Source organism: Spodoptera frugiperda, chromosome 30 (genome assembly GCF_023101765.2).
Source record: "Spodoptera frugiperda isolate SF20-4 chromosome 30, AGI-APGP_CSIRO_Sfru_2.0, whole genome shotgun sequence".
NCBI lineage: Eukaryota > Metazoa > Arthropoda > Insecta > Lepidoptera > Noctuidae > Spodoptera > Spodoptera frugiperda.
This window is the reverse complement of record NC_064241.1, coordinates 11,358,218-11,380,693: the sequence shown is the minus strand read 5'-3', so window position 1 is coordinate 11,380,693 and position 22,476 is coordinate 11,358,218. Positions and strand designations below refer to the sequence as shown.

The window sequence follows — 22,476 nt, the reverse complement described above, 5'->3', positions numbered from 1 at the left end:
TTTCGTGGATAACACATAAGTCACTGTAATTTAAAAACTGTAGGACTTAGAATTTTTTTTATATTTTTCTGATAACAGTTGGAACCTTGCTGATCATCTAGTGCCCGTTGGACGTCGATTTCAGGGACACCCTGTATATGTATATGAATTCAGAAAATTATTAGCGTAATAATATCTATATTACTTTTTATATTTATAATAAAATATTTCAAGCATAAGAGTTTATTTGTTTAAGACCGCTATTCTCCGGAACTACTAGTCCGAACTGAATATTTCTTTTTGTGTTGGTTAGTCTATTTATCGAAACCGTGCATGAGTAGCTAGTTCGTTATAAACAATCACATTGCAAACTGGTACTCGTAAATAAATATCCATGGCTACAACCCTGGAATCTTTAAGTCAAGAGTGAATAGGTTACTTCTAGGTAAGCGCGCTCCATCGTCGATTCCCATCAGGTGAGATAGTGGTCAAGCGTGAACCTATATAAATAATAAGATAATAAAAAAATTACATAAATTAATTATTATGTTATCGGCTTACTCACGTAAGTAAGCCGATAACATAATAATTAATTTAGTATGTCTCACGAAAGTTACAAAAAAATTAAAATGTACGTAATACTTATCACAAAATTTGCAATTACTGAAACTTTCCTAATCTGCACAAACGTAATAAATACAATAAAATTATTCGGTAATTACATTATTATCTGAACCTGAAATAATGTATTTGTGTATTTATCTATTCTATACCAATGTTATCCGAATCCTAATCTAATTGGTATTCGAAACAACACCCGGTAGACTAGTTTAGGACTATTAATTGCCAAACAACACGAACAAATGTATATTAGTATTTAATGATTTCGATACAAGTTTGCAGTGATATTTATTACTGTTACGGGTAGGCAGAGAAACCTTACTATCTATTCACCAGTTATCTAGATATTTTTATGGGATAGATCGGTAAACGAGCAGACGGATCACCTGATGGTAAGCAAATCGCCGCCGCTCACGGACACCCGACTCCAAAGGCGTTACAAGTGCGTTGGGGTTAAAAATGTTAAGGTTGTTAGAGAATCGGACATTGGGAAGATTGGGTAAGGGGTTAATCGGGCCTCCGCTAACCTCACGCACACGACGCATCACAACGTAAGCGTTGTTTCACGTCGGTTTTCTGTGAGATCGTGATATCACTTCGATCGAGTCGGCCCTGCAATGCCGAAGCATGGCTCTCCGACGTTTAAAAACGTGTGCTTTTTAGGCGATACAATAGGTCTTACAAGCTGCTCATTAGGCATAAACTGTGAAAAAGGTTCACTAGACAGACAGCAACTTCTAACAGAATGTACCATTCCGAAATTGTTACACCATATTTTATTTTATAACATAATATCTACAGCCAAAAAATATCTCAATAAAACAAAACTTAGACACACTCCGTTATCAAGAGAGCCCATCTTATTTAACGGTCCTAAGGTCCTAATTTTGGACCTTCATTAACACAATTTATGAGAAGGACCCGTCATAGAGCCATTTACTAGGCTCTAGTACCTTAATATTATGATATATTGTTATCATTTGTGTATAACTAATGATTCTATTCCAGTATGAAATATTTTGACAAATATATGTATGACTTTTTGAGGGTGAATATCCAATGACTCCTCCCTAAAGGGGTGTCAGACTCTTACTGACTAAAAATCATCCCGTTCCTACTCCTGCTCTGCGAGCCGGAGCCCCGGTAACCCGCTAGGCAGTCCACGTTTCCGTTTCAGCAGTGGCTACTTATAGGCTATTGATGTGAACAAAAACAAACCAAGAAAATCGTAGCTTCAACTCAAAAACATGCCAATTTTAGTCGTCCTAAATTCAGAGACCTAATTTGCGAAATACAGAGGTAAAGTGAGTCCTATTCGGAGTGTCATTCATTAAGGTTTTATTGGTTTGGTCCAAAGGTGGGACCCCGTCCGTCATTGTGATGCGGGTCCGTAGTTAATTCTGCTCACTTCCAGTTAATTCCGGTTTAGAATTAACGTTATATGCCAGGTAAGTTTATCATGAACTGAAGTGGACTTTGAGTTTGGATAGTGGATAGAAAATATCGTTTGAAGAATTTGTTAAGATTTTCTTTTTCAAATAAAGATAATGGTGGATCTAAAATTTAGGTCCACTATTATATAGTATTGTGTATAATAAGTAATTCTTTTACTTGTATTATATCTATAAAACTTTTTATTACAAGATTTCAATTGGTTATATAATTTAGTGTTACAAATAGATGTTAAAGCTTTAACTCATAGATAATTCAGTACATAAAATAGCTCTAGACAAAATAAAATATTTTTTGAGATAGTTTTATTTATTTAATGTCTACAATCAGAAAACTAACAAAAATCATTTAGTATTTTACTAACTCTGTCCTAAACCAACGTCCCTTTTATGATTCATTAACAAAATTCTACAATAACTAAAGGTTACACAAATATTGAAAAGATAATTATAACTCGAATTTAGATTCGAATATATGTTATTTTAAACTAAAATATATGAAAAGTTTTCAAATAAAAGTTCATATTTCAATTTTATTTTAGTTTTACAAAATGGCGCTTTAGTTGGCTAAAATATAATTCCTTTTAAAAATATGTATATGTTGTATATAAATATTAGTGAAACCCTTTTTTTTGTCGATAAGATAATCATATTTTCATAACAGAGCAAATTAGGTATATTCTGAAATGAGGTAGTACACCTATCTATTTTTTCTTACAAAATCAAATACTTTCCATGATATTGATTTCAAATATCGTGAGACGTCACAAAAATATAAAAATTTACAAATATTTATTAATTATCTAACCGATGAACTAATTACATTTTTAATTTTCATACCCTATTATATCTATGAAGCATTTTTTTACAATTAACCAGTTACCTATACAAAATTTAATTATACATAAGAGGACCATCGAATAAACTAAAACTAACTAAAAAACAAAACGAATAATAATGATCATGTCCCAGCTATGTTATTGGACAGCTTCCAAACACTTCAGCATTTCAATGAGGCACAAAAGACCATTATTTCTACCAGTTGAACCGCTATACATTTAATAGGAATGCTTATTGTTTTCATATAACAGTGTTTTTGGTGCTCGTAAACGCTAGATAGGTCTCTTTTTATTTTTTGTATTATTGTGAATTGAGTTTTTAAGTTTTCGTAATCTTGAATAGTTATATTATTATAGCAAGGATAAAGTTATTCATTATTTTGACGGCTTCCGACTTTTGTTTATACGGTTACAGATTTCTTTCCTATTAATTATTGTAATCTATTAAGTTCAAGTGAAAGTGTTAATCAATTATGGATTTTAATTTTCTATGTCCTTTATGTTTTGCAGAAAGAATAGTATTTTATCATTGCCTTGACATACAAATCATAATTTACTAGTATTTACATTTATCCATGATCCAAGTTGATATTTCAACGCGTTCCTAGAAAAAAAGTTTTTAACTGACAGATAGTCAAACAAAGATGAAACAATTTGCTTTTTGTTCTCCTGTTTACACCTACTATTTCTTGAAGGGAGTTAGGCAGAAATGTACTAACAATACTCCCACGTTTTACTAGAATCATAAGAATAAAAGACGAGCCTATAAACAAACATTTACACAACCTGTATATTTGTAGACCTAAATATTACGAAATATTATTTACATCATTGTCTTGACATACAAATCATGATTTATTGACATTTGTAATGCTACAATCATATTTTGATACGAGGTAATACATTTTTCCGTGATCAACTGTCATATTTAAAAAAGATGCGTTCTATGTCTTTAAATATATTATGTTTTAATTGACAAATAAAACACCAGAACAAAGTAGAAACTTCAACCCTAATTAATATATCTTTCCATTGTTTCAGATTAACCATGTCTATCTCCGAATTCCGACGACAGAAGCTGTACTAACGTGTTCAACGTTTTCTTCGGTAAGGCAATATAAAAGAATTTCCTTAAAGTTTTAAGAAGGGAGGGGTTTTATTAAGGCAAACTTTCCTCTTTTTGTAGATTTCAATAGAGCGGCACGATAGAAAGGAAAGACTTCGAGCTGGCCATTGATGTGAAATATTTACATAGTTAAAACATAAGAAGTTTTGATACTAATTGCTATCAATTGCTATAATGTAGGATCTTTGGTAAAGGAACATCAAGATATTTGGACTAGTACAACCTACCTACTTTGTCTATTGTCCTCAGATAAATAGTATCTTGTCGGTGACGGTTCACCATCTGTGGAACATAACGCAGGTTCGATTCCCGCGCCTTCCAAAGTGATTGGCTAACAAAATGACTATGTAAAATAACCATTGTTAGCTCGGAAACAGGAAGTTTGTTATTATAAAAAACAAACAAATACATATCTCACAGACCACCATGATCGAAATCGTGAGAGATTAATTACCTATATCTTACATGTGAATTTTTTATATTATCTTTTTTTAAACAAATAACGTAAAGTTCGTAAACTTTAAATATATTATGTTTGAATAAAAAAAAATACCAGAACAAACTAGAAACTTCAACCCTAATTAATATATCTTTCCATTGTTTCAGATTAACCATGTCTATCTCCGAATTCCGACGAAAGAAGCTCCTCTACGTGTTCAACGTTTTCTTTGGTAAAGCAATATAAAAGAATGGCCTTAAAGTTTTAAGAAGGGAGGGGGTTTTATTAAGGCTTGTTAAAACTTTCCTTTTTTTTTCAGATGTCAATCAGAGCGGCACGATAGAAAGGAAAGACTTCGAACTGGCTATTGATGTGAGTCGCTTTACATTTTCTTTTTTTTACTTTTTGCTCTGTTATAAAAGTTTTGATACTAATTGCCAAAGTCAATTGCTATAATGCAGGACTTTTTGGCAAGGGAAAATCAAAACATTTGGTCAAGTACTTACTTACTTTGTCTATTATGCTCACTTAAATAGTATCTTGAGAGACTGCACGGTGGGCAGTGCTTGTTGAGTGACCGGCTGCCGTGCAACGTGTCGCAGGTTCGATGCCCGCGTCAGCCAAAAAGTTTTGTTTAAAAAAAAACAAATATCTTACAGACAACAAAATGGCCACCATGATTGAAATTGATCGGGAGATTAATTATTATATCTTGAGAAAATTTTGATCAATAATCTTCACAATCATCGGCACCCCAGAATCTCACAAGTAAGAAAGAAAACAGCAAATAGAATAGAAAAAGAACCCATTTCTTAGTACCTATCCAAATAGCAAACAATCGATTTGAATCGTTTCTCCACATCGAGATACCGAATAATCGGTTCCAATTGTTTCCCGATTGCCAATACACATTCATTATGGCTTTCGATTCAACCAAAGATATTGTTCATGTACACAGGTGCTAGTGTGTGTGTGTGTGTGTGTGTAGTTTACCAAGTGTGGTTAGATAAGGTAGATTTATGTGTGGGTTGGTGGGATTTTCTACAGTTTGTTTAGCTTGTATCAAGTTTTTAAGACTTTTAAACTAAAAGAGCACGCCACATACATAAGTGAAGTATACGTAGTCTACAAGTAACTCTTTAAGTTTTAAAGTGGATTAAAGTAGTTAGTATAAAGATAACAAAAGTGTTTATGTATTTTTATGAAATACTTTTTATAATACAAGTTCAAGCATAAGTGCGCTTACCGGGCAAGGGGTCTCGGGTTCGATTCTCGGGTCGGGCAAAGTACAACTGGCCTTCTTTCATATTTTCAAAAAGTTCTCAGCAATAGCACAGAGTTTGGATTTGTGCTTTATGGCAATAGGCTCACCCCCTAATTACTCCTTCGGGGATAAAAGGCGTGACAATTCAAGCATATTATTTTCTGAACTAAACCTAATTTCTTAGTTAACAGTTTCATGGCACATACTCATTGTGGTAAGCCCTTACATAGTTACAATTTTTATAACTAACCGAAAGCCTAAAAGTATGTTTTCCATCCTTTAAAGCTAAATCAACTCACACACTCATGTCAGTCAGTCCAAATTCAACATAGCTTCAACACAAATAAATTCATCAACACTTTAGAATAAATCTTTTCCAACTAGTCTTATGTAAACTCCATCAAAATATTGATCATTCGTTATTTCAATGTTGCATCCAATCCGAGCTAATGGCCCAAACAGATAACAACTATATAGGTCAAATAAATCTATTTTTAAAACTTCCCGGTTCGCCATTTTAAAAAACGTAAAGTGCACCACCAATGATTGGTTGTTACCGATATAAATTTGGACGTAATCGATTAGTTTGGCTCCGATTTCGACGGACATATTGATCGGTAGCTGAAGTATGGAGACGTTAATAGCAATAATTTTCACATCATTCATCTCGATATGAACATTAATCAATCGGTAATCGGTGAAATGTGTTAGTTTGGGAGCGAGGCACAACACTAATGCTAGTTTGTGGTGTTTCAGAGTTGATGTGTATTTGTTTTTGTCGAATATTTAAGTGTTATGCAGTATACAAAGATAAAATTACATACATACAGTACACAAGATTTAGAAGAATGTTTTGTGGTGAACTAAGAACCAGGCATTTACTTAACAATGCACATCTTTGTGTTGATAATGATGGCTAGTGCTGAAAATCATTGGCCTTTTTACGCCTTATTTTTTTTTGTTATATTCTTGTTTTGTCTGTAATATCTTACAATGGTGTAAATATACTGTTTTTCTTTCTTCTTTCTTTCTATGTTTAGCAATGACCTTGGTCTCACTAGAATGGAATTCATGACATAACTAACTAATATGTACTTACTCCAAATATTCTCTGTTCTACCCATTCTTCACAACCTCACCTACCGTATAAGTAATACCTTTGTTTTTCCCTACAGAAAATCTGCCACCTCCGAGGCTGGAAGCCCGGAGACCCCAAGAACACGGAGACACATGAGATCATGATTAAGATCTGGGATGGACTTCGGAAGAGGGCTGACTCCAACAAAGATGGACAGGTAAGTTATTCAGATTCCGTTGCTGATGAGCATGAGATATTTTTGAATCACTATAGACATGTTCTTCATGGCATATTCTTCATGAAAAATAAAACTATTTTATAATCTTTAAGTTTGCTAGAGCCGTGCTTCGGGCCGATTCGATCGGAGTGATACCACGACCTCATAGAAAACCGACGTGAAACAAATGCTTGCGTTGTGTTTCGTTGTATGAGAAAGGTTACCAGATCCCGGGCCCGATCCCCGATTCCCCATCAACCCTTAAATTCCTAACCCATAAAAGGCCAGCAACGCACTTGTAACGCCTCTGGTGTTTCGGGTGTCCATGGGCGGCGGTAATTGCTTACCATCAGGTGATACGTCTGCTCGTCTACCAGTTTATAACTACCATAAAAAAATTAATGAAAAACCACCACAGATTACTGTAAAATTACTTCAAATCCAGGTATCTTGAATCTAACCGCATATCGTTATGATAGATGATAATATCATTTCACGTCTCAATATCAATTTTCTATTACAAGAACAAATTTGTTTGGTAATCTTGACTTTGACAAATTCAGTGCTAACTCCAATCTACATATCTGATTAAAATGCCGGAAAAAAGAAGCGAAAACACTTCAGACACATATTGTAGTAGGAATTTGCTCGAGCCTTTGCAAATACTCAAGAGAATCTGAACGCTTCGAGCTCGATTATTTTTTTGCTAGTTCCCATTTTGAGCTCATCAAAATGGAAAGTAGGCTGCCAAACAAAATCAACGGAATTTCAAGTTAAAATTGTTTTTCTTTGTAAATTGACTTTTTTATCACTTCTCCCGTTAATGGCTTCCTTTAATCCTATTTATGTTTTTGTCTTTGATTTGAGATTTTCTTGTATTTTTAAACAACTTCAAAAAATGGAGGTTCTCAGTTTGACCTGTATGTACGCGATTAATTCGTCTTTAGCTAAATGGGAGATAGATATTATCTTACTTTAAAAAAATGGGGACTGGATGAAGCAGAAGAAGGAACGGGAAGGTTTTAAGTCAGTAAGAGTCTGACACTGCCTCTTACCTCGTTGTTGTCATGTCGTTGGATGACTTTCCCTCTCTAAAAAACAGTATTATTTATTCCTCAATAGATAGAAGTTTCAAACGTTTACATTTTATATATAATTAAGAACCTATAACATTACCCTTAGTACGAGTTTGCTTTACGTTTCACGAATCGGCGCTCTGATTGGTTGGTTCTTTGTAGCTGGCCAATAAGAACGCCGAACGCGCTCTCGTTGCGTAAAACGTAAAGTAAACATGTACAAAGGGTACAGCATTGTACAGAACAGTTTGTTTTACAAGATACTATTATAATGAAAACTAAATATACATATGTACATAGCAACATAATGTTTCGAAGAAAAACAGATCTAATGATATGTTTACGTTATAAACTCCAAGGTCTTGAATATTTTTCCTCATTCCTGACATGTGTTTTGTACACATAACTGTTCGGGGAAACCTTAGATACATTGTTACTTTTTTAATGAGAAAATTGTGGAATACGTCTCTTTTTTCCTTAGGCCTAATGCGTGGTTGACAAATGTATACATCCTTTATTTATTTATTATTATATATAAACAATAGGTGGCCTACAAATGACAAATTCTTACATCTCGCTTAACTGTTTGTTACTATAACTATTTCAACTGTTATAAAGGCTGCTCAACAAAAATGTAATTTACCAATAATTTTATTTTTATTTTAGTAAATGTCTGATCCTAATAACTTTGTATCAATTGCAGTATAAAAAATCACATTTATTTTAGTATTTGTTATGATAACCAAGTATTGACTTTGAATTTGACTTCAGTGCTGTCAATCTGTTGTGTTTTTCCAAAATACAGATTTATTCGCTTTGTTCTTTTGCATTGTGAGTGTTGTTTTTCTAAGACTTCACGGATCTGATTCTTCACTACTCACTACCTACTATGGCTAACACATAAGAGGCGATGTTCCTTTACGATTGAATTATGCAGAAATACTGCCGGAGCCTACTGGAAGGTTTCCCGTCCCTTCAGTCAACTGCAGTTTATTGCGTGGGAAAATACATAGTAACAATTAGTAGAAAAACATATTTTGTATATATATGAGAATAACATAAGGGAGGGCAGCTATAAAACAATATTGCTGCCACTGCATGGTGGGCCGTAGAACAGTAGATTTCTGTGCACATATAATGACTATTATTTGGTTTTTGAGCTGGGCAAGGTACCAGGAAAATATTAATCCACCTGCAGTTGCTAGACCATATTTTAATTACATTTGAATCAGATTAATAAAGAATTTTAATAAAAAAATGTTTTATTTCATGCATAAACAGCTACAATAAAATGTAAAAAAAAACTAAATATAAATCTGGATACAAAACTAAGTTTGTATCTTCATTCTTACTGATATGAACTATTAAATCAAACATATGTATATTATTAGCTGAACTGCTTGTTCAAAAATAGCCAAAATTCCATACAAATTGGTCAATCTCTTTTTGGTTTTAACCACATAGTTCCCGAGTCGCGGAATGTCTTCAAAAATGAGATGTAGAAGATATTCCAGGGAACTCTTCAAAAATCAACATAATGAGCTCTGCTTTGAATTTAATAGATGTATACTCACTTAGGGCATTGAAAAAAGTTTAAAAACGGACTTAAACTAAAAATTTTTGAAATAAAAAGGTTCTAAACTATATATGTACCAAATTTCAACCAAATCCGTCAAATAGTTGCGGAGATTAATGGTATAAGCATAGAATAGTGTTCGACGTGATTCGTTAATTTGACATAACTTTTTTATTTATGAACCGATTGACATGAAACGACACTAAATGTAAATTGAAGCATACCACAATATATTCGTGAAAACGATCCAATTCGGATCAGCCGTTTCTAAGATTAGCGCGCATAGACGCACAGACAAACAGACAAATAGACAAACAGACAAACAGACAAAAAAAAGTTAATTACATTTTTGGGTTCGACATCGCATAACAATAACCCCTGCTATTTTTTTTATTTTTATTTTCAATGTACAGACAGCACTTTTCAGATTTTATTATATGTATAGATTATTATTTATAAACAATAGGTGGCTTACAAATGACAAATTCTTACATCTCGCTTAACGGTTTTTTACTACTATTTCAACTGTCTATAATAAAGTAGGTACCATTTCGACATACGAGAAATATTTAAACTTCTGCCAGTCCTATTTTGGATTGAAATTACGATCTGTTTTCTATCACACTTTGAAATAGAACATGTAGATGCAACTGGGAAGTGTTAGTAATTTGTAAACAGTAAAATAAACCATATCAAGGTCAGGGTTACTTCAAAGTCAAAGCATTTATCTCAGATAAACATGTATTTGTATATTGTATACATACACTTCAGAAATATCAATAGTATTATTTCATAAGCCAATCATACTAGTTCTTCAGTAAGTTCAGTATCAGTACTTCAGATTACAAAGTGATTAAAAACTCCATAGTCATTAATTATTATGTTATCGGTTTACTCACGAACGGATTAAAACTAGTCGAGTTCCTCGTAAAATGACGTGAGAAAGCTGATAACATATTTAGTATGTCTCACGAAAGTTATACTAATACTTAATTACCATTTATTAATTGTTATCAAAAGTTTTGAAGATAACACAAACGTTTGACTATCATTAGAGTGTGAAGCAGTGCTCCATAAAAGTAAAGTGGCTCATCGTACAAGGGAGGGCAATATCTTAAAATAACGAAGCTGCCTTTATTAAATTTTCTGTTGTTATAGTCTGAACCGAACATTCAATTCTGAGAGCTCTCCTCAATTTTGATTTCAAAGTAAAACCTTTCGGCATGAATTTTTTTCTGTCTGTTTTTGGATGTATATTAAAATTAGTGTTGTTGTAGACTAATTGTGTTTCTCGTGCTTCGTAACGTCTATAGTCGATATATCGTAGTTCAATGAAGCTAACTTAGGAAGGTACATACATGTGGTGTCTTTTTTTGAGGGTACCCCTAATCATCCAGTGCCTTCTCTCACCTTGGGTGAGGCGAGAAAAAGTGTCATACTTACTGATTAAAAACCACCCCGTTCCTACTCCTGCTTTTCGAACCGGAGCCCTGGTAAACGTGTTAGGTAATCCACAGCTCCGATGTGGTGCGTCTACTACCATATATCGGGTATGATTCCAGCCTACCCGCTATCGTAATCAAAAAACGGTTTTTATACCAAAAATGCTCTACCTAAACCTAGAGCCAAAACTATACCACCACAAACCTGTTTCTAATTACTCAAAACCTTCAAAAAACCTAAAATAGAACAAAAAGTAAATGACACAGAAATTCTTCCAATCACCGTTATTAACCCTACATCGCTGGGCTTAAGCCAAAAGCGACCCCGCTTAATTATGAAACCATTTTTTCAAGCATTGTTACCGCGTTCAGGTTTTATTAGAATTTCTGCTTCGTAATTCACTTTTTGTTCGCACTGAGCCGTCGGCGTTTTAAATGAACGGAGCCACGCGTCATTTGTGTGTAATTTAGGCTTTGTCTGATGCGATTATGGAGTATGTAAATTATTGGATCCATAATTCTGGGGAACAATGGTCGTTTGACGTTCACGTTGATCGCAAATACTTATAGAGCTTTTTATTTCAAATTTTTGTCACTCCTTTTATTCAAACCTCTGTAAAAGTAAAATTATGTATGTTTAATAATAATTTATCGTTAAATGACACTATAAATAAAAATGTGAAATGATTTAAATAAGGATTTGTTTGATGATTGGTAAAAGAAGGTGATAGTAAGTCAGCTCCCAGTATCGAACAAAGGATTGTTAAGTATCTATTACATGGAGTGAAAAAGGACCTGTTTTTAATATGCGCTTGATTAATCAAGTTTTTTTTTATGGTATAAGCCTCGCATCTGGTGGTAAGCAATCGCCGCTGCATAATGACACCCGAAACATCGGAGGTGTTACAAGTGCGTTGCCGGCCTTTTGTAGGTTAGGGGTAGTTGGGGAATTAGGGGATTCGAAAGATGTATCACTGGTATAAAACGGTCGAGCTGGCCCATTCGTGCCGAAGCAAGGCTCTCCCACACTTATTATGACAATAAAGCTCACTTTTGTCTGTTTTCTCGAGAACATAAAGTGAGCGTGGTGCAATTTAGTCTCACAAGATTATGGAGAATGTAAATGGTTCAACCCATAATTTTGGAGGTCTAATCCAGTAACGGTTTAATATCGAGAGCTTTGAACGATCATAAATCTTGTAATTTTAGTTCGGGCGCTGAGAAACATGATTTACGGGATTCTTATGATGAGATGGTATTTGAAGACGCATAAACATTCCAGTTTAACGGGTATTTTAGCCGCCATTTTCCTCAAACTGCAAAGAATTTAGTTCGATGACTATCACGGTCATCAAATTAGTGGGAAATATTTTTATTCTATTTTTTTTTTAGATTCGAATCGCTCTTCTGTTTACGTGTAGATTTTTTTTACTGTTATTACTTTTAGATAATGTTTGAGGAAAATTGTTAATTGAAGAACGGTTTACGAGTCTTCATGTGCTTGTGTACCTAATATAAATTCTTGAGTAGGTGTCTGCGCACGTTATTAGACTTCTGCAATTGAGGAAAAGTTTACGTTTTTTAAAGCATTTTTGAAGAACTTCGAACAGTAAATTCTAATAGCACCTAGCTTCACTGACGGACAGGCTGATAGACTATTATTTCTTTTTTATGGTTTCATTGGAATAAATGATTTATCTTTGACTTTGAATAAAAATGAATGGCAAACTTCATAGTCTTATTTGTAACCATGTGGTTACAATTAATAATGTCCAGTGTCCATATGTATGTACATATGGACACTGAAAACACTTTGTTTTTTTACAAGACAAAGCGGGTCCAACAGTATTTTTTTTTACAGTATCTTTAAAAAAATACATAAGTACCATACACAAAATGTCAAGAACCACTTTACTTAATAGAACTTGGCAATCATGTACCTACTTTATTCTTAGTTTGGTAACTTTTAGCCATAAAAAGTTAAAGAAACTTCACACACGACTTAACCCTTTCACGTCTCGAGAGTATTCTCAAAGTTCATATGGGTAAACTAATACCATCAATTGTTGTCATTTGTAGGGGTACTTATAACCCGCTAAGTTTTGTTAAGGGTTGGATCTTGACAGTTTGGTTTTCTGACTGCTTTGCTAGACGTTGCTAATATTATGCTGAACATGAAGTTTCTAAGTTCAATCAATACCCATTCCTCTTTAGACAAATAGCAATAGCAGGTTAGGTTATTAAAACCTTTTAAGAATTTTAATTTTAGCATTATGCAACTTGCTTGCATAACTAAAATTATATTATTATGTCTTCGTGGTAGATAATTATAAACATATTTAAAATAATATGTCCTTAGATTAAAATTAATAACTAATACTTTTTCTGAAGCACAAATGATGTACCTACAATGTTTATAAAAAATCGGTCTTTGACTTTAAGCACCTTCTACCTAACTTTAAATAAATGTTTGTTCAAAGAGAAGATTAACGATCTCAATTCGTATCTCAAAACCTCTTGATCATTTCGAATCTCCTAAACTTAATCACCAGCAATGAATAAATCTGTAGCCATTCTCTTCTGTCCTGGGCATTTCTCAAGTAGATTGGGGTCGAAACTGACTCGTAAATAGATTAGCACTACCGTTGCCAACAAATTGAATTAATTAGGCAACCTCCCTGTAATTGGGTGTACTGAAGTGCGTACCTATTGTTAGGTGAATCAGCTTTTCTTTTGCACAAAATGTACTAGGATTGTTGTTCTTTGTTCCTATTTAATGTTGGATTGTTAGGAGTAAGTTGTAACTATCAATTATGTAGGTAATGTTGCTTACTTAATAGAATTATTGTTTTTCTGATACATAGATTTACATATATAAATGCAGAAGATTATAGCAGAACTTATCTGGAGATCCTTGAATACCATTTGCAACAAATTTTTAGTTTTTTATAAATATGTTGGCCCTACTCTAGTATTTATAGGGTGCGTTTCAAATAGATCAGGAAGGCACTTTCGAACGTCAAAGCAAATAATTACACGATAAAAAAAATGACCGTCTGTCGGTCAGTTCTCTAATAAAGCTATTTGCTCGTTACAAAGTGTAGATGTCCTATGGAGAAGAATGAACAAGAAAGCGTAAAAGTTAATCTTTTCCAATCAGGTTTACAATACAATTCTTGGATACATTGTTTCGTTGCCATTATCTTAGTCCAAACACCCTTTAACTTGAACTATCATGACACAACGATATCAAAACACAAATCTCCTACAATCTCCCCTTCTTCACCAGGTCTCCGTGGAAGAATGGACCTCGATGTGGAACGACTACGCGCAGAACCCATCAGCCGCTCTCAAGTGGCAGCAGCTGTATGCTCAGTTCATGTTCCAACTCGAAGACGCCAGTGCTGATGGGACCATCGATAGTGATGAGTTCACCACCGTCTGCTCCTCCTACGGGATCGACCCTCAGGAGTGTAAGGTGGCCTTTACTAAGATGGCTAAGGTAAGATTCTTTTGGTTATTTTGTTAATTTTTTTGTAGGTTTTACAGCATTTTTGGTTGTTGGTAATCATGGAGATTGATGTAAAACAAGTGAAGTGGTAATTTTAAATTTTATTTCTGCTAAACAGCAGAAGTGTGATCTGAAGGGGGCTTTTCCACCTGAGATGTGTTATGTAGCTATGCTACGAAGATAAGCTAAGCTGTGAAAGTATGTGATCATTTCTACTGATACTAAACTATTTAGCTGTGCAAGGAAGTTGCGCTCGAGTATGCGATGTATCGATAGAAGAGAAGCCATCTATAGCACATATCCATAGCACGTATATTTCCATATAAAACATAGCCAAGTCCGTTTACACAAGTGCTAAGCTCCGAGTACCAAGGAATATGATTGGTGGAAGCCAAACGCATCCACAGCAACGTAGCATAGCACATCTCTGTTGGAAAAGCAACCTAAGTCTTAAGTATCCAATAAAATAGCAACCAGATACTTAAAATAAAACAAATTGAGAAAAATAAATATTAAGGCATTATTCTAACGAATTCAAATTATAATATAATTGGTAACAGATACTCTACTTTCAAAAATTGGTCTTCAATTTCATGAAGCTATTAGAATAAGAATGAACTCAATAACGACTCTTTTCGTCTTTGTCAATCTATACTTCGTGAAATGTCTAAGTGGAACCCTTATTACATTACTGAGGTTTATAATTCAATTGGCCAAATAAGGATGTACTGAAGTGCCTTTTCCTCCCATTTAACCTTTCAGGTATTAAGTGGAGTGAGTTAATTATAGTTGCTAATGCTATTAAGTATAATATAGCCAACGTACTTCTTTTGTTTGGGGGGTAAAGTCATCCAATGACTTCTCTCATCTTGAGCAAGGCGAAAGGGAGTGTCAGACTCTTACTGACTTATAACGACTTCGTTCCTATTCCTGCTTTTCGAGCCATTGTCCCGGTAACTCACTAAGCAGTTCGCAGTTCCAGATAGCCAACTTACTGGGAGTGGAATGGCTTTTTTATAGTTTGGTTTTCTTGAATGGTATAATCTGGATGAGTTCCAGATCTTAGTAAACATGTTACTTATGGGTAGACGTGTAAAAGGGTAGATGTGTAAAAAAAAACTTTCCTTTTATTTTCTACTGTCTAGTTTCTTACCCAATTTGTGAAGCTCTTTCCCTATTCCTAAATGCAAATCTTAGCATAACTATTTAAGAAACCCAAAAGTAATTTGCCTAAAATTTTCTTAAAGCGGTTGGAAAAATGCTGTCGGTGGCAATTTCTAATTAGTTTGCTCAGGGCTTGAAGAGTGCTGCAATAAAGATCCTGAGTCTGCGGCCGTCATAAATCTATATAGCCATTGTCTTCCTTCCCTAAGCCTGGTTTAATTAGGAAGTTTTATCTCGGCAGGACAAATAGGAGTCGGTTTATCTTCGAGTTGTTTTTTTTTATCACGATATATTATTTCGTGGTTATATTTCCTTGAAATAACTGTGTGTGGTAGATAGATACTTGTTTGCTAGGTTTTATTACCACATTATTAATATTCTGTGTAAAGTATCTAAGACTTTGGTGGCTTCCAACTTCTTCTTCTTCTGTAGGTATATACTCGTACTTGTACGTACGTACTCGTATATACATAATTCTTCTTTAAATTCTTCAAGTTTTCTTCTTTCTTCTAAGACTTTTGGGTTCTATACATAATTATGTAAAACATAATTTTGATAGCTTTTATTAACTTTATCCTGTCTTAACTTATAACATTATTTTATCAAACATAATCGTTCTTGATTTTATTGCTTAAAGAAAAAAAGTGATGAAATCGTTGTCATTACTTTTGAAACAAAAAAAATTTCAACAAAAATAAACACGGGCGTGCTTTAAAAATCAAATTTCCCCCGTTCCATCCAAGAATGAATAATGTACAGCGATTTATTAAATCGAGCACAATGCTCAATTCAAATCGTTTTTCCGATTTCCATTAAAATGGACGATTAAACTTTATAATAATAGTTGAATATTCACACGATTTACAATTGATTTATTCGATTCGTATATTTGTTATTAATTTTTGCATCGCCTGTATTTTATGAGTCACCATTTTTTTTGCGCTGACCAATGAAATTGGGGCATAAATACTTTTTGTTCAATTTGAATTTCAGTCAGCATTCCATTGTTTGATTGTCAACAGCGAATTTAACATCCAACTGTTTACGGATCATTTATAAAACTGACTTGTTTACGTCTGACTGAGAATTTATAAGTAGATCACATGATTTCTCTATTTCTCTTTTGATTTTACCTAGGGATGTTTGGGTGTACTGTCATTGACCGTGGTCACGGGTTTCATAAACAATTCACGTTAACGAAATTATTTTTGGAATTCTCAAAGATTATTTCTGACGTTGAAATCTAAACAGGAATCAAAACAATTTTGGACAGACGTGGTCTTCATTGTTAATCAAAAATGTTTATAGTATGTTGATTTATAGAACATCTTATTTTCTTTTTACCAGGGCAAGAGCAGCGTCTCATGGGAAGAGTTCCAGGAGCTATGGAAGGAGTACTTCTCCACTGAAGATCCCAACGCTCCCGGCAACTTTATATTCGGCAGGACTAGCTTCTAAGCACCAAGTTCACAGCACGCCACGTGCACCACGAGACAAGAGGAGAAATGAAGATAATTCACAGACAAACCGTCTAACATTCCATGGATTAAATAGATGTAATCACGACAAGGTTCGGCTTCTACGGGTCTTTCACACGGGCGCTTTAGTAATCGCAGCGGAGGCTAGGCTATCCCCAGCTTCGGAAGCCCGTACGTGACCCCTTTTATGTGTCAATATCGAACAGCCTTTGATCCATTCACGAGTCGCAACTGAGACCGTATCGGCTGCTTGTTAAGGAAACTTCAATGGATAACGAACCTAGTTCTTATATCGTGACTAGTTTCACGAAGACTTTAATAGTTATCGCTTGCGGTCTCACTGAAACGCTAAAGGATAGGTTTAGTTCTGTCGAGTCAACTTAAGTCAAGTACACTCGTTCGTGGATCGGAGGTTAGAATTTTTCATTTTACGTGTGTATGTGTTCAATATAGAAATAATAATAATTAACCTTCATATTTCTCTCTAATAGTGGAACAATTTCAAATTCACGTTTTATTACTAAGGCTCAAGTTTACTAGAACTTTTCAATCTTTAGATACTATACTAATAACAACGAATGAAATTATTCACTTACTCATTATTATATAGCATATCTCGTAGCCATATCTAATGAATCTTGGATTTTTCTCTGCCGGTTTGATCCGAATTACGAAATTATTAACATCTATAATTACGTGGTCTTTAAAACTATTGTATAGCTTTGTTTTTAAATTATAAATTACTAATATTGTTGTTACTAGTTCGACGTTAAGGGTCACTACAAAATATTGATTAAATCAAATCTTTAAAACTATGCTGTTGACAACGTGAAAATCGCTGAGTTTGTCTGTAGTGGCCCTAACACATTGATAGTAATTTTAACCGTTGCATTTTATAATTATGTTTCAAATTAAAATGTTTAATATATATTATTATACGATATAACGATCTAGTCAAATGTTTTGTGCTCTCAGAATCTATAAAATTTCATCTTGTTAAGTCGCTATATTATAGATATAATAGGCAATGATTAAATGTATGTAAATAATTTACTGAGTTTTATTTATTCATGTATTATCATCCCACTAGCTCTCACAGACATTATCTATAAACATTACATTGTGGAAAGTTGAGCAAAATATCACATATAAAGAAGTTTCTAAAACATGATAATTATAGTTAATCATATACATAAATTACACACAAGTAAACATTTATATTCGTACAAAATAAATCAGAATCAGAGTGCTCAATCAAGTTTGACAATAAAATAATTTTACAGACTTCAAAAAAGAGGTTCTCAATTTGTATATGTACCTAGATGTATGTATATCTGTGCGCGATGATCTCGCGTTTGCCTGAACTGATTTTAGTGCAGTTTTCAGTATAACCTAGCAGAAGGTGTTAGGGATAATACCTGCCTAAAAAAAGAGGCAGTAAAGAAAATTAAAGCCGGTTCCTTGTTTTTGAACAAGGATTATTTTCTCGCATTATTTTCCATTAAGAACTATTGTTTAACTCAGCGTCTACCAAAGTTAGAGAACAATTACCATCTTCTGACCTCAACAGAATACAGTATCAAGAATCTAGACATCGGCGCCTATTCAGACGTCTTGTCTAAACGCCTACCGTTACTGTCACTGCACACAATTTACGAGACAACCCTGAAATAGTTTCAGCCACGAATTATTCAGGAATGTCCATTATTAAGTATGTATAGACAATGTCTACTAGTGACGCTGGCTGTTTAAAAGTGAACTTTAGTAATTGCAGAATAAAGTTGATATTTTATAAGTTGATTGCTTTATTAGCTGAGACATCGTAAATGCAACTGCTAAGTAAGTTTTCTAGGGTTCGATCTTCAGGACAAAATAATATGGTGTTTGAAAATATGCTTATAACTCATTCTCATGAATCTAATCATACTAATATTATAAATGTCAATATTTGTTTTTTTGGAAGTTCGTTCGTTAATCAAGCTGAAACTACTGAAAGGATTTTGATGAAATTTGGTATACAGATAGAGTATGAGTTGAAAAGGATAGAATAATTTTTGTGTCACGGGAATGCGGACGAAACCAATGGCAGAAGCTAGTAATATCAAAATTAGCAAAAAGTGCGTAAGTAAGTATCACACAAATGCCCGTAGCAGAGTACAATTGGTGGACTATGAACTTTCCCTCATATAAGCAAGTAAATGATATGGTAAGAATATTCACACGAAATTCCATAATTGGCCACATCATCACTCACCACCATGCGAGATGGTGACTAAACGCGATCCTATTATGTATGACGTACAACGTCTCGCCTTTTATCGGTGCACATTACGGCACGTAATGCCGCTACACAATGTACACCCACTTTTCACCGTTTGTGTTATAAGTCCCATGTAATAGGGGGTGAGCCTATTGCCGTATACTGGGCACAATTCCAGACTCCGTGTTACCACTGAGAAATTTTCGAAAAACCGAAAAAGCCCAGTAATACCTTGGTCGACCCGAAAATCGAACCTTAGACCTCTTGCCCCTCAGTTGCACTTCCAACCACTCGACCAAATAGGCGATCTCTTCCTATCCTATTACATATATAAAAAAAAACCTTTTATCCCTAACCCTTTTAGACCAACAAGCGGTATAATAAATTCAACCAAAAACCCCGCACTCAAAAGTCACAATTAAAACCACAGGGTAGCACCAAATGATTTATGAACACGGGTACTATATTATTATGGGATCACATCCTTATGGGACTATCCAGTCAATGGGAAATGGGCCATCGAGACCGAGATGACATTACGAATGTATGGGTGTAATGGGAATGTATGGGTGGAATGGGAATATATGGGTGGAATGGGATTTTGAATGGGAATCCCACAAGCGTTCAAACATTTCGGTCTATCATTGTAAATTGGATGCCATGACAGCTTGGATGGGGCTTTGTAACGTGACCATGTTTCATATTGTTAATTTAAGTGACTGTCTCGTTTGTCGAGTGTTTGGAAATGTGACTACCGAATGTGTCTTGAGTTCGATTCTCGAGTCAAGCAAAGTTCTATTTTTCGTCCAAAAATCATAAGTTACTTATCAATAGGGCTTGTAAATGCATGTTAAATGGATGTCATACACCAAGCACAATTCCATAAACTACAATTTTTGGAAACCTCAACATCTTACTCGATCCGGGAATAAAACATGACATCTTTAGTTTTTGCTGAGATCAACAAGGCAAGGCCAAATAAATCACGGAGCTGTGAACTGCCTCCCGGAGCTGCGAACTGCCTAGCGGGTTACCAGGGCTCCGGCTCGAAAAGCAGGAGTAGGAACGGTGTGGTTTTTAGTCAGTAAGAGTCTAACACTCCCTCTCACGTCGCTCAAGGCAAGAGAAGTCATTGAACGATTTTCCCTTCTCAAAAAAGGCCAATAAACGCGAGTAATTCCAAACATGCTGATTGGACCTTCTGCATGCTATACTCTGTGGCACTAGTGATGTAACCAAAGATGACGTGTTCGGAACCGCGAATCAATATCCGAACATATCCGGACCGCGGATATTAGCATATTATCATAAAAATGATTTGTTATGATTACTACGTTGTAATGTTTATTTTGAATATTTTTTGTTATTGTTGTAGGGGATTCTGGTAACGATTTAGGAATATACACAAATGAAATAAACCGTTTAAGATCATGAAGTCATGATCACATTACTTATTATTTATTTTTACGCCCTTGTTTAAATGCCCTTGTTTGGTTGTCAAGTTGTCATAATGACTACTAATGAAGTCGAAAATTTTCGTAAAACCGAATTGACATAATATTTGAAATAACGACCTCCAGTGGAAATTAACGCCAACTTTTATAAGTGACTGCTCTGGAAAAAGTGAAATCTCATGTTTATTAAAAATATTTCGATTTCGAAAAATATGTGAATGAGAATCATAAGCTGTGTAGTTTCAGCGTACTCCTATACATATAATAACATAGATATACTTTAGTTAAGGCAGTAGGCTTACCCTCTTACATGAGACTTATAACATAAATGGTGAAAAGTGGGTGTACATTATTCAGTGGCATTACATGCAGTAATGTGTACTTCTGCCTACCTCTTCAGGGATAAAAGGCGTGACGATACAATACTTTAGTCTATGTACATCCGTGCAAATATCTCATTTGCTTTTAAACAAACATGGCGTCAGTTTGCCATCCGTCTGACATCAGCGCAATGCTGCCAACATCACAGTAATGAAGTTTGATGACAATTCAACAGAGAGGTATCTATGTGGCAAGCCAGACTTCATTAGCACTGCGTTGCATAAGTCGGATACGGTACCGGGTATCTCATTTAGGTGATAGTAACATCACTAATAAGCTCGAGGTGTTGGCGTTTTGAAATGATGTGTCGAATTTTCTTTTCTGTGGATTCTACGGTTTTAACGTTGTGACGTATAACACAAATCTGTCATTTATAATAATATTTTCTTAATTTCTAGTTGACCTGGTAATCTTGGTGCCGCCTCCAACATTTTTTTTTCTCTAACCTTTTAAACCTTCCTCGGACTTAATTCAAGACCAAAATTTGCCAAATTAGGGTCGATTTCCGACTCGAGCCGTTCTCGAGTTTTAGAGAGACTAACGAATAGCAATTCTTTTTATAGGTTTATATAAACTAATAAGAAAGACTAAAAAGACTTGAAGAAAAATATTGTTGAGTAAACTAGAAAAGTCGGAAAATTGCATCCGTGCGAAGTCAGAGCTAGTCACTATTTCCAAATTACTTTGAGCTAACGGAACTCAATTGTCAGAGTGTACGTGCTACCAGTACCTACCTATTCTACCTACCTACTCTCTATATCTCGACTTATATACTTATATCTATTCAATGTTCCACCTGAGTGCAGTATTGTAAGAATAAAGTGCGAAGCTTCTCAGTACGTTTAAGGAAATTGGAGTTCATGATTATAAATGGTCCCGGTGATACTATTTTCTCCTTAAATATATTATTATGTTATTTCCACGTTAGACAAAGACGTAGAAAAATGATTATGCGATTTATATCAAAGTTTATTTGAAGTTTATAACGTAGCTTAACCTGAAACAGTCCTGCCTAGTACAGGTTTTGTTTACATAGATTTAGATGTTGTTTTTATAGTAATTAAGTATTAAAGATGTATTTTGTAACCTGTCTTTTTACACCAATACACGTTTATTAATT

At 34.4% G+C, this 22,476-nt stretch overlaps 1 protein-coding gene across 2 annotated transcripts in view; it reads left to right on the top strand.

Annotated features, from left to right (window-relative positions):
• LOC118269769 (calexcitin-2) overlaps positions 1–18,310 on the top strand; it is a 46,968-nt gene extending 28,658 nt beyond the window's left edge. For both annotated transcript variants that reach the window (XM_035585071.2, XM_035585072.2), the window contains exons 3-7: positions 4,623–4,687; positions 4,775–4,827; positions 6,895–7,014; positions 14,398–14,610; positions 17,131–18,310. In XM_035585071.2, the coding sequence (XP_035440964.1) occupies positions 4,630–4,687; positions 4,775–4,827; positions 6,895–7,014; positions 14,398–14,610; positions 17,131–17,241 (555 nt within the window). In that variant the 5' untranslated portion in view covers positions 4,623–4,629 and the 3' untranslated portion in view covers positions 17,242–18,310. The remainder of the gene's footprint in view (positions 1–4,622; positions 4,688–4,774; positions 4,828–6,894; positions 7,015–14,397; positions 14,611–17,130) is intronic.
• Positions 18,311–22,476: the final 4,166 nt, after the last annotated feature.